The sequence below is a fragment of the Salvia splendens genome, chromosome 18, assembly GCF_004379255.2.
Source record: "Salvia splendens isolate huo1 chromosome 18, SspV2, whole genome shotgun sequence".
Taxonomy (NCBI): domain Eukaryota; kingdom Viridiplantae; phylum Streptophyta; class Magnoliopsida; order Lamiales; family Lamiaceae; genus Salvia; species Salvia splendens.
The window spans coordinates 22,727,961-22,741,637 of NC_056049.1; the positions used below are offsets into that span (position 1 = coordinate 22,727,961).

The 13,677-nt window shown below is 37.9% G+C and overlaps 1 protein-coding gene and 1 pseudogene across 1 annotated transcript; one reads left to right on the forward strand and one right to left on the reverse strand.

Moving 5' to 3' along the window:
* The first annotated feature begins 172 nt into the window (after nt 1-172).
* On the forward strand, nt 173-3,342 carry LOC121776936 (annotated as a pseudogene).
* A 270-nt stretch (nt 3,343-3,612) lies between these two features.
* LOC121776428 lies at nt 3,613-7,370 on the reverse strand. Its single transcript, XM_042173604.1, has 6 exons — nt 7,353-7,370; nt 7,206-7,241; nt 5,526-6,233; nt 4,525-4,719; nt 4,257-4,424; nt 3,613-3,811 (listed from the first exon to the last, which is right to left on the reverse strand). The coding sequence occupies exons 2-6, from the start codon at nt 7,236-7,238 to the stop codon at nt 3,716-3,718; spliced, it is 1,200 nt and encodes a 399-aa protein (XP_042029538.1). The 5' UTR covers nt 7,239-7,241; nt 7,353-7,370; the 3' UTR covers nt 3,613-3,715.
* Nucleotides 7,371-13,677: the final 6,307 nt, after the last annotated feature.

Below are 13,677 nucleotides of genomic sequence, written 5' to 3' on the forward strand. Positions count from 1 at the left end.
GCCACATGCTATCTTACGTGTCAAGTCACGTGCCGCCACCGCTCTGCATGCCCGCCACGCAACCTCCTTGTCTCTCGCCACCGCTCCGCCATTCTCTATATCTAACCCACTCTCTCCTTTCTCACCATTCATACAAAAAATCAAAAGATTTAGCCCAGAATCAGCGTTTGCGATGGCAAAATCTTACGCTGTAGCCGCCGGTAGTACGGACAGAAATGCCGCATTGTCGTCGGAGGCTCCACTCGCTCCGGTCACTATGCAGCGGCCGGGGCGGACCGACTTGGAAACCTCCATCCCAAAGCCATGTCAGTAGCTTATCTTTTATTACTTCATTTTATCTAATTTTCTTTGTGAATTTAGAATATAATTTATTCTTTTCTTCCTGTCGTTAATTGTCACGTGTTGATTCGGCTCGAATTTTAAGAAATAAATAAGAAAAAGTTAGTGTAACGGGGATCTTATTTTCATATAATATTAATTTTATAACAAAATGTTACTGACCTGAGTTAGTGAAATCTGAACTTCATTGTTAGTAAAATATAAGTGTGACAAATATTGATAAATTGACCAAAAGTGAAACCATAGTCAGTGAAATGTACTCCCTCCGTTTCTTTATACTTGAGTCATTTTTTTATTTTAGAAAGTTTCCTCATAGTTGAGTCATTTTCCTATATAGTAATTTTTTTCTCTTTCTTACTTTATTCTCTCTACTTTATTCACTTTCTACTTTATCATAGTCAGTTAAATGTACTCCCTCCGTTTTTGTATAGTTGAGTCATTTTTCCATTTTGGAAAGTTTCCTCATAGTTGAGTCATTTCCCTATATAGTACTCCCTTCGTTCCTCTACATTTGAGGCGGAACTTTTGGGCACGGAGTCTAAGAAAATGATGTTTAGTGGATTAAGTAGTTAGGTAATAAAGTAGAAAAAGTAGTTGGACTTTTTGAATTTGAAAACTTTTTATTTAAAGTAAACACAATTTGTGTTACAAATTCAATTTTATAAATTGTTTATTCATTTGTTAATCAACCAAATCTTAAAAATTAATCCGGCCGAAATACGCCCTCTACCACGCGACCACGCGACGCTGCTGGAATACGAATGATGCGAGGGTTAATCCAGCCGTCTCCATCGGCGAGGGGGCTGCGTGGCTGTCTCCGATCGTCGGCGTTGGCGATGTGCGAGCGGTGCATTGTTTGTGGTCGGCGAAATGAGAGAATAGACGCCGCGTGAGTTGAGAGAGAAGAGTACAATCGACGTTGTGAGTGAGAAGAGGAGGGCGGAACCTTGATTTGGTGTTCGAATTTCAGAGGGGGCGACGAATTTTAGATCTAGGGTTAGCAGATGAAGGAGATGAAGAAGAGAGAAGGGGGAGCGTTTTTTGTTTTAGAGATAGATAGGGAATGCGGCGTGTGATAAGGGAATTGGGGTTGGGGATAGTTTTTTTAAGTGTGTAATTAACTTTATTAACTGTGCTAAGGGTTGTTAATTAAACTAGCTAAATCACCATTAAATATGCTGATTTTTTTCATTTTTAGAAACGACTCAACTATGGAGGAACTTCCCGAAATGGAAAAATGACTCAACTATAGAGGAACCGAGGGAGTAACTTTTTACTCTTTCTTACTTTATTCTCTCTACTTTATTCACTTTCTATTTTATTCTCTCTACTTTCTCTCTCTCTTACTTTTTATCTATTTATTTAACACATTCAACATTCATTTCTTAAACTCAGTGCCGAAAAGTTTTTCCTCAACTATGAAGAAACGGAGGGAGTAAGTAAAATATAAGTGTGACAAATTGACCAAAAATGAAACCATAGTCGGTGAAATGTAAGTTTGACAAATATTGATAGATTGACCAGAATGAAATGTAAGTCTGACAAATATTGATAGATTGACCAGAAATGAAACTAATGACAAGTAACGGGTGGTGGATATGAATGGGAGTAATATTGTTCTTATTATTAAATTTTATGAGTGGTTAGGATTTGATTTCATTAGTTTATTTAGCTTTGATTTATTTCCCTTGGTAGCGATAATTATTAATCCCTACGTATCTATTACATAATAGTACTTCAATTTGATGAGTAAAATTTATTTGGAAATTTATATTTTATTACTGTGGATTTGGCCTTGGGAATTCTTTTAGGAAACTAGAACATGGAACATATGGAGATAGGGATATATGCTTATTTTGAGGTTTTACAATTGAAAATATGAAAATCTATTTATGTGCTTAGTGAGTTGCTCTTTCAGATATGGCTAGGGGATTGATAGCTCCGGATATGGACCACCCGAACGGGACGCCGGGTCTGGCACACAACAACTTGAGTGTGCTGCAACAGCATTGTGCTTTCTTTGATCAAGATGATGATGGCATCATTTATCCATGGGAGACTTATTCCGGCTTTCGGCTTCAACATGATCGCCTCCTTCGTAATGGCGATCTTCATCAATCTTTCAATGAGTTACGCAACGCTTCCAGTAAGTTCTCGATCAACCCACTTCTGCTATACTTGTATAGTAGTAAATGGTTTTGGATTTTGTCAGGAGTGGATTCCGTCTCCTTTCTTCCCGATTTACCTTTACAACATACACAAGGCCAAGCATGGGAGCAGTTCGCGAACATACGATAGAGAAGGAAGGTAGGTTTATATATCGATTTGATATTAATAAACCTAATTACCCGATTAATGAACTCTAATTGGAGATTAATAATCAGGTACTGCCCTTCGGAATTTGAGAACATGTTTAGCAAGCACGCCGAAACATTCCCGGACAAACTCTCCTATGGTGAGATGTGGAGCATGACCGAAGAAATCGAGAAGCATTCGACCTTTTTGGGTGGTATGAATCATCATCTTCATCTAGTCTTTATTTGAATTACTCATGTGATGATCTTCTACCTCCCTAATTAAGTCTTATCCATCCTAATTGAGCCCCAATGATTTTGAAAATTTTCTCATAATATTATTCATACTCCATTAAAATTATAATTTGATAACTATATTTGTCTATATATTTTCTTTTTTTGGAATGTCTACTCTGATTAACACATTTTGAATATTTATATCATTTAAATTTATATTGGAAGTTTTAATAGTACTATAATTAGTGTATTTCCTTGTTTTTTAAACTTAATTTAACTTTTGTTCTAAATTTTAACTAAAAACATTGAATTGTGCAGGGTGGGTAGCAAGGTGGAGTGGACAAGTCTGTATATTCTAGCGAGGGACGAGGAAGGTTACCTGTCGAAAGAGGCGATACGACGTTGTTTTGATGGGAGTTTGTTCGATTACTGCGCCAAAATGCAGATGGGTGCTGAGGGCAAGATCAAATGAATTTGATGGGTTGGAAAATTTGATAGTGTGGAGAAAATGAGAATTTTTATACCGTATAACTATGGGGTATTTTGTTTTTATGAAAGACAAATAAAACCATATTATAGAAATATATTATACAAACTATTTGACACTAATTTAATCTAATAATGAATCGGTCAAATGTAATTGACCTTTTGCTACATATTTTTACAAATATCACTTATTATGTGTAGTTTTACTAATTAATTACGTGTATATGTATACTACTATACAACTACATTGCTAGCAACAACTTCATGGTGGTTGTTAATATAAAGATAAAATAGGTCTTTAGATTTATCCAAATCATCAAATATGCCAAATTAATTGCTCAAATTAATCAACTCCCTACTTAGATCCAAGATTGAATTGGATAGTTACACTTAAAAGAATTTACTCCACTTATATGTGCCAAAATATCTGAGGAGTCATCTTCTTCTTTCACAACCTAAAACACCACATATATACAAAATTAAATGCACATTATATAGAAAATAATGAAGTTTTGGTCAAATTCATATTCATTTGATCATTTTCAAAATTAGCTTTGTTCTCAATAATTTCACCATAAAAGTTTTTAGTGAAATTGTATATGTCAACCAGGTACTCAAATGTCGACATCACCACCAGTTAGTTAAATTAAAGGAAATCAAATGTCGACATCACCGCCAGTTAGTTAAATTAAACGATGTCGTATATTTTATAGAAACAATGTTGTTTTAATGAAAAATAGCATCAACACCATAAAAAAAAAATCGGCACGAGATGCTAAGGATTTTTTTGAAGAAAAGTGTTGTTTTGTTGATAGTTACATGACAGACTCGAATTTGACCAAATTTAAATGGGTTTTCAGGCAATTTGCCTAGAATAAAATATCGGAAACCAGGGCGTACCTTTCTTTGATGATCCGGTATAGAAGTTGAATATAGACCAACATCTTCATCCACATCATCTTCATGGTTGTTTCCCATATGCCTCCCAACTTCTCCTAATTCATCATTCTTAGCAAACCTTCCTCTCACTCTAGGCCTGCTGTCTGCGAGGGTTTTCCGACAAGCATACTGCATCCATGCATGCATTCATATACATATATGCACGTGATTATATATACTGGAGAAAATTTTATTAAATTTGGAAATATATATACACGAAAATGATGACCTTAATTTTCTTGCTGAAGTTTCTTTCGTTCCTCTTCTTCAAGTATCTGTGAATCTTTCTTTTCCTTTCCTCAACTGAGATTTTGCCCACTTTGTATGTGGGATCATCCAAGCTTGAAATCTCTGATGCTAGAGATGAAGTGGTGGCTGTGGTTGCTCCTCCATGGTATAGATGTTGGCTTTCATTACTAAGTGTCTTAGTTAAAGAGTCCCACAAAAATAAGTGATTAAATAAGAAATAATAGAAAATTATAGTTAAATAAACAAAAATGTGAAAATAGTAGCTAATGAAATAGAGAAATGTGGATATTACTAGTAGTCAAAATGAGTTTATTATTTCCCCATTTTTACCTACATGGATATAATTTCTTTTTGCTATATGGAAAATGTTAGCATGAATCTTTTGTTCGATTTCACAAGGGCTAGGCTCGATCCCATATATTGAAGTGTATCTGATATATGAAGGGGAGATAAATCAATCTAATGAGAGTACTATCAAATAGGCTGATCTCTCTTTAGTATCATATTCAATGTGAGACAACTCATATATGAATATTTAAGCACGCTTATGGCTGAATCCTAGAATTAAGCTAGAGGGGCAAATGTTTCATCTCAAATCCTCTAATATACATAATTTATTTGTTTTAATCTTTCATTAAATGCCTCGTTAAATCCATAACATTTCTTGTATATTTTTGTCTTCCTTGGTATAAATTTCTAGTTTCATCTTTTTTTGTTAGATTATGAGCAAGATTACTCATGTCATGTTGTCTTCGATGACACGTTTGGTTTAAACATAGATCTCGCTCTAATACTACGTTAGTTTTGATATGTGAAGTTAGATTAACCTAATCTTAATGAAATTCTATCTTAAATTCAATCAATTATAGAAAAAGGTGATTCATTATGAATAAGTAAGATCTATTTTTATTCATATATTTTTAAGCAACTCACATAATTTTAATTTTTTATATTAGGTCATTCAAATAAAAACCTAATTACCTGGAGATCGGTAGAGCAATTGAAAACTCTTTGCATATTATCAGGGATGAAAAATCCAGTATTATCGACTTGAAAATCCAAATCTTGAGATGGCAACATCCCCATGAAAGCCCCAGAGCTCTGCGCCGACGGGAACGGAACCGTAGGCGGCGGCAGATACGGAACCATCATGGAGTCCATCAGAGAGCCCGGCTGCGGCTGAGACGCCTTCAGCCGCATGAAAGAAGGCATACACTCCTCCTCATACGGGCCCACCCCCGGCCACCGCTCGCCATACGAAGATCCGTTTGGCGCCATGTCGAGCTGGCTGCTCAAGGAGGATATGTCAAATGCATCTTGATCAGCATCATCGTCGTTGTCGTTGTCGTTATTGATATTGATGTTGATGTCGATATCGTTGTTGTTGTTGCTGCTGATATATTGGTGATGGGAAAAGGATGGGGAAGTGGTGAAATCTATAGCGGCCGAAATGTCGTTGTCATCGTCGAATAGTATCGGCGGCGGGAGGGCGTTGTTCTTGGGAGGGGCGGATGGTGGCGGCGGGATTTCATTGTCGTCGAGTATGTTCATTCCGGCTGTAATGTTGGAGAGCTGTATTTGATAAGAAGGGTGTTTTTCAAAGTTGGGTGACCCAACTTCAGAATTTGGGAATAATTCAGACTCGGTGAATTCCAATAAATGGTTTCCAATGGGGCTGCTGATTGCCTCCTGCTAACCAAAATAAACAAATTAGTCATGATTGAACTAATTAAATACAAAGTTCATGTATCAACCTAATTTAATTATGTGCCCACTCCATACATATTGCATGTATGTGACTTACTTAAGTCATCTTAATAAAATCATTATCATGTACATATAGTGACGGATTTAGGGGGAACGTGAGACCAAATTTTATTGAAACGGTCATCCTTTTAATCCATGGATTTTTTTGAGATTTTAGGAGGGCCTAATTTTACCCTATGATCGACTGAATACGTCATAATCTTCCTCTCAATCCACATAATTATTATTCACAATATCATTTTGGGATTTGCATTGTAATTCTAGTCTAATAAAGTGGAAAACACTTTAAGCCTTCCACATTTGTTCATTCCACGCAATGGATCTGCACAGAGGCGTATATCATGAAATTATTTAATTTAATCGTTTCACTAAATGTCTCTCCCAATTCTAACAATTTCTCCAAATGATTGGCTTTGTCTCTGGTTCTGGATCCGTCGTGTACATATCTGTATAAATATGCGATCATGCATATTCCAAGCTACAAATCATGCTCCAGCGATACCACACTCTCTGTCATGTTATCGTTCCCATCAATTTATACCACAGATTCATCTTATTTTTAATTTTTTTCCATTATTATGCAACTTTATATATTCATTTTATTCTCGTTATTGTAAATATAAAAATAAAACATTTGACTCATTAAAATTCCTAAAAGCTGCATTAATTGCAATGTGATGAATTGAAAATGAGATGTAATTAATTCAAATTCCCTTGAAAGAAGGAGAAGCCAATCTATATTGTTGCAGCTATAAATAAATTATACTACCAAAAAGGTATAAGCAAAATATGCACGTGTTCCTTCAATAAAAATGGCTTAAGAAAAATGTGTGAATATATGATGAAGATCGTGAAAAATAAAAGAAATATTAATTAGAGGCCAAAGGCAATTACAATGGAGAGTTGCTGATCTTGTGGATGAACCATCTCCTGCAACATTATTCTCTCCCACAATTAAATTTAGAATAATAACAAACTAAAACACAAAAAAAAAAGAATGAGAGATATATATATAGATCGGATCGGCTTTCCTAGGAATACATGCTTACAACATTTTTCTCATCGCCACCTTTGATTTATTCAGAGGTTGAAATTAAACGCCAAAAACAAATGGTAGCTAAAACTCCAAAACCATATATGTATTGGACAAGAAAGTATGATCTTTTGTTATTTTTTGGGGTTTGGTTTTACGAGAGAGATTATGAAATGATGAGAGAGAAGGGAAGATGGGTACTAACTCTCGAATTCAATATTATTAATGTGTGGAGGTAATATCCTTATATACACTTTGGTGGGACAACTAGTCAAACCGATCTTATTGGTTGTCCATACGCTTTTCTTACAACCAAATCTTCGGGAGAGGGGGAGAATGAAAACGATTAAAAATTAAATGTAATGCTCCGATATAGTAGTATATGTTTTATGTAATAAAACAGTAAATGATATACTCCTATAGGCTATAACACAATTCAAGTTGTTATAAAACCAAGCCATGAATTAATGGAAAATTTTATCTATCTTAACTAATTTCAACAATCTCCTAAATTTTATCTATCTTAATGTCACGACCACATCTCCCTAGTCAAGGAAAGTGTAGTTATCCCGACTAAATCTTACTGAAACTGTCTCAACTCATCATAAGATGCTTAATTCAAAGGAAACATTGTCTGAAATGTGTTGAGGGTACATATCATACTGAATCAGAGTAGTTATGAGACAATTGTCTTTGCTAAAAACAAGTTCTAAATTTGCGCAACGGAAGAGTACCAAGACAGATGTAATATGTATGAAGATATACTACACCAGCTATCTTCCTACTTACTTAGTCTTCTGTCCCAACACCTCCTCGGCTTTGACATCGATCAACCTGCACATTAAAGAAAACAATATGCAGGGCTGAGTACTTGATGCAATCAGTGGGCTCATGCCGAAAACATTTTCTCTTTTAGTTGTCAGCCAAGCTGAGTGAACGCGGAGTTTTTCTGAAAACAAGTCTCGGTCACTAAAACTGTTATTTCTTTCTGACAATAGACTGCAGTCATTTAAACTTCTGATGATATACCATATCGGATCTGTGTGAACCGGGAATGTGGCCACATTCCAACAGTCACTGGACCGGCCAACCTGGCGCTAGCACACGGTCCCTATGTGTACACTAGTCCGAGTAGGGTTTGCGGCCCTACTGGGACCCGAATTCGATTTAACTTGCTTGGCATAGCCAACAGATAGGTAATCATAAATAAAACAAGGCATGACAACTCATCTCAAAACATTCAGGTTTTCACATAAAGTCACGTTTTGAAAGAAAAGAAGAGCCCACCTCGATTGCTTAAACTCTTGCAAACAGGTGCTTTCTTGTCCTGGGATTACGCGTCGTGCGACGGCGTTCCTTTACAAAAATAATATACTTAAATTATGCTTTAAGTAATTATTTATCTTGCATGAATGCATGCCTAAGCGTGTGCTCTTTATTTTATTTCCTTCTTTCTAAAATCTATAAGTCTTAGATCTTTAATTAAATCGGCGATTTAATTTATTCGGGTTCTTGCCGAACTGCTCGGGTACAATAAATTCCCGGATTATCTTAAGTATTTTAAAATACTTACTTGGCTAATAAAATTCCCATCTAATTATTTACTGAGTAATACTTCAACACGGCTTAATAATTTCTTTTCTTCTGTGATTTACGAAATTTTTCTCTTTAAAATCTGGATCCATTTAGAGTGGTGGCCCATCAAATTTAAGTATAATGGTCCAATATAGTTAATTAGATGGCCCAACTGTCATTTAAATCAGCCCATTCTTCTCAATTCACTTCTGGGCCCAGACTAAACAATGGTACACTCATACTCCTTCCACCAATGCATTTATCTTCCCCACTTCTCATTCCCATTCTCCAAATTGAAAACTGCACAGCAGCTTCCTCTCTCTTCCTTCCTCGGCGAAATCGCCACTTCCGACGATCTCACGCCGGTCGCCGGTTCCCGGTTCTGCCGGAGTCTTCCTCCGTTTCCGTTCATCTCTCCCTCTCTCTCGGTGACGACACGGCGTCGCCGCTACCGCCACAGCCACCACCACAACCGGCGGCTTATCCGGTCGCCGGGCAGCCCGTCGTCGTTTAAGCTAAGTTCCCTTACTTTCCCCCCTCTTTTACACTTTTCGATTCCATTTTGAGTAGGTTTTGAAAAAAAAGCAGTGACGCCTATGCTTAAACCGTCAGAATCTTAGGTCAGTCTATTGTTTGGTTTGTTCGATTCTCAAATCGAAACTGATGATTCTTGAATAATGTATTGCTGGACTTGGATTGATTATTATGTGGATTTGATGTTAAATCTCACGGTGTTGTTAGTATAGGGCAGATTCTATGCTTGCCTATGTGTGATATCTCCATGCCTTAAGTGTTCCTAAGGATGAATGAGTTAGTTAAAATGGGGAAGTGTGTGTGATTACCTGTTGAAACTGCAGTAGCCTTGATTCCCAGCTCTTGAATCTCAAGAGTTCGTACTCTCAGCTTGCTATGTTGTTGGAACTTCTTAAGATGTGTAGGAGAGTGTTCATGGCGGTGTGGAGGTGATCTTTATAGGCCTGAACGTGTACTTGTGAAGGCTTTAATTAGGCTGATGTATACCTTGTTGTTATGCATATTATAACTCTTGTCCTTGGCCCCCTTGCAGCTTTCTTTAACTGATTTCGGTGGTAAAAGCAGGTGCACAAGGTGGGGTGTAGGGTAGTTAATTGCAGCTTTGCAGGGCTTTTGCAGCTGTAAGGGCTGGTGTTGCAGAGTGTACCACTAGGAGCTGCAAAATTGGTTAGGGACAGAGGTGCAGGGCTGCTGTGGCTGTGGCCTTTCCTTGGCTCGTAGCCGCTAGACTTGGGCTGGAAGTGCAGGCTGTTGCAGCTCTCCATCTCCCTCATTTAGGCAAGTTTTGGTCTCCACCGAGTAAAGTAGTTTTGCCTCTTATTCTTACTTGATTTGTCCACTAAATGCTTTAGGGCATGAATAACCCCGTCCCCATTTCCGGCCCCAAGTCCCCTCCACAGCATCATTCCTCTACAGTTGCGGCCCAGGCCCCAACTGCTCTAACCCTGCAGGCCGCAACTCGAGCCGCAACTAATAAATGACATTATTCACAACTTCAACATATTTAACTCGTAAACGCAATTCGTTGAACAATTGAAACCTGGAAAATGCATTGTTCATTAGAAATTAACATTACATTACTAGACGAAGCAAATTTAAAATACTAGAAACCCGGGCCACGACTACTACTTCTTCATTTGGGCGCGAAGGTAGGCAATCATCTCACAGTGCAACTCGAGCTTGTCGTCCGACATCTTCGATGTATCCCTCGATGTCAACTCCGTCAGCTGGCTCATCCGCCATGTAATACTCATCTCCGACAAAGTGTCAGACATCTTATCCAGAGACGAATTGGTCGGCGGTGGCACCATAGCGGAGTTGCTCGCAGTTGCCTTCCCCTTTGCTTTCCTCTTGGCCGCCTTTGTTCCCGTCGGGCGGCTCTGAATGTTAGGAGAGGAGCCGAAGACGTCGTCGTCCGTCACGTTGAGGTCGATTGTCGGACCTCCTTCGCTCGAAGAGTAGTTTCCGGAGGCGGAAACTTTGGTTCTCTTCGCCGCCCCAGTTGTCGCCGGCTTGGCATCGTTGGTGTACTTCGGGCTCTTCTCGACGAGCTTCCAAACCTCGAAGTACTTGAAGGCCTTCTTCCCGTCAGTGAAGAACGCATCCTTCACCTTCTCGACGAGGTCCGCCTCGCTGTGCCCGCTCGGCCACATCCGGACTACGTTGGCCCACTTTCCGTTCCACTTGCTCATATCCGCCTGGACCCGGCCCCAATGCTTGCGCAGCTTCACGTAGCTACGCTCGATCGACCCTTTAGGACGGCCAACGTTATACTTCTTAGCAATCCGCTCCCAGAAAGCCTTGCCGGTCTGCTGGTTGCCGATGATAGGATCCTCGGCGACGTCGATGTAGTTCCTCGCAAGCCACATTGTCTCTTGCGGACCGTACTTCTTCGGCCCATCCTCCTCGCTGACCTTCTCCCTGCCCCGCTCTTGAGCGGGCTCCATCTCACTGAGCTCGAACTCTTCGGTGTTGACCGGCGATGTTACGTCGACGTTGCTACCGACCCCCGGACTAGGCTGTGGCTGCGATGGTTGCGACCCCGGTATGTACCAATTGTTCGAGTTAACGAACTCATCCATCTCACGTTCATCGCTGTTGAACCAATCCATTGACGCCGAAATAAAGGGTATAATAGAGATTGAAATGGAATGCACGTAAGATTGATGCACAAATGGAATGCTCGTATTTATAGACACAAAATCAAAAAAAAATTGGACTTGCGGCCCGGCCCGAGAAGCGTGTAACGCTGGGCCGGGACTCGCTAATGCGGCCCGTCCCCCGAATAACGCCGTCCCAGGCCGGGCCGCGGGACGGGCACCAGGCCGGGATCGCGGCACGAGGACCGGCCTAGGCCGTGCCGCCTCCTCCTCCAACGCTCGGGACGGGCCGAGACTCGCGATTTGCCGCCCGGCCCTCCATGTTATTCGTGCTCTTAGTGTCTTATGCACCTTCTTGTTTAGTTTGGTTGTGTATTCGGCAGGGGAGAGGGGGCTGGTCATACTCGGCTGTCAACAAGCTGTCTCGGCCCAACGGGCCATCGAATAATCTGGCCGAACCCGTGCTAAGGAGAGGCCCGAAGCTAGTTCTCCCTTCTTTCTCATATTGTAATAGAGTAGCTCCACTTGTAAACTTTCTTTCTTTTTCCTTACTCTAACATGTATGTAGAGTCTATTGAAACTAATGTATTTCTGTTTCTTTTGTTCTCTTTGTAATTTTAGACTTAGCTTGAAATAATAAAATGTTACGTTGTCTACTCAAGAGATAAACAAATACTCTTTCATTCTTTATGAAATTTCTACTCAAGAGATAAACAAATACTCTTTCATTCTTTATGAAATTTCTACTCAAGAGATAAACAAATACTCTTTCATTCTTTATCAAATTTCTAGTATTTATTTCATAATTCTCGAGAATTAGATCTCGGCTATTACACTTAATTAGTTTCAACAATAGTATAAATAAATATCGATCATTCAATACACTGAAACACAATTGCTAGCAAATTTGAAAACACACTTAAACATTATGTGTTTTTGGCATTATATATACGTTACACTTAAGTCATTATATATTGACTTAGAGCGTTATAATAATTAACTGAAGACCATTATATTGTAGATCGTTATAAATGTAAATACAAAATTACATTTTCATGCAAATTTCTTCATCCGAGCGTTTGCGATTGAGATTTCATTAGAATTCTAGTAAAATTACATTCAGTTTGATTGGTATGCAAAAACATAATTTCAATGGAGAAAGTTGCATAAAATTTAAGGTTTTTTTTGGATTTTTGTACATTATTAAGGATTGTTATCATAGAAAGTACTATGTGATATTAAAGATTTGAAAAATGAACAATATTATAATAATAACGCATCAAATTCATAATGCACATTTACCATTACAAACATTGAAGAAGAATCTACTTATTTTTTTTAAGTGGAGTTTCTATGCGAGTAAAATTTGTTTTATATGAACATAGAACTTGATCCAGTATAAGCTTACACATCTACACAAAATTAAAAATTATGTGTAAGATATAAATAATGGTATTAAGTAATATGATCAATTGCTAACTTTCTTAATTTGCTAACTCTGCTAACTCATCAACGCAGTATATTAAAAATTATCAACACGATGACATTAATATGTCAATGTCTAATTTTGTTGACATTTCAATATATTGTATTGACGTTATGTGTTGACATTTTAATGTTATCGTGTTGATATTTTTAATACATTGCGTTGATGAATTAACAGAGTTAACAACTTAAAAAGTTAACAATATAACACACCACATGATAGGGGTGCGTTATATTGCCCCATGGTATTAATACCATGATGTTGTACAGAAAATATTCTAGAATATATTAAAATTGTGTAGAAGATGTAAATATTGATAGTACTAATGTTGTACATAAAATATTCTACAATGTATTAACGTAGGGGGTGTTCGGTTGGCAAGATTTAATCTCATGATTAAATATGCATCATGTTTGGTTCATAAGATTGAACCCTCCAACTTAATCCTAGATGGATAGTCTCATGATAATTAGTCATGGCAACCGAACGCCACCGTAGAAGATATAAATAATAGGAGTAGTAGAACTAATTTTGTTCATAAAATATTAGCATAAAATACATACCAATATATATATACACGTTTTTATTTTGATGTTTAGTTAATCGATAATTTATTTATTGGTTACATTTAATATGTAT

Excerpts from the sequence above, each read along its gene's own strand:
- LOC121776428 (XM_042173604.1), bottom strand. The coding sequence starts at position 7,238 with ATGGTTCATCCACAAGATCAGCAACTCTCCATT. Across the intron at positions 6,234-7,205 it reads AAGATCAGCAACTCTCCATT|GAGGCAATCAGCAGCCCCAT; the intron begins GTAATTGCCTTT and ends TTTGGTTAGCAG. Across the intron at positions 3,812-4,256 it reads TACCGGATCATCAAAGAAAG|GTTGTGAAAGAAGAAGATGA; the intron begins GTACGCCCTGGT and ends GTGGTGTTTTAG.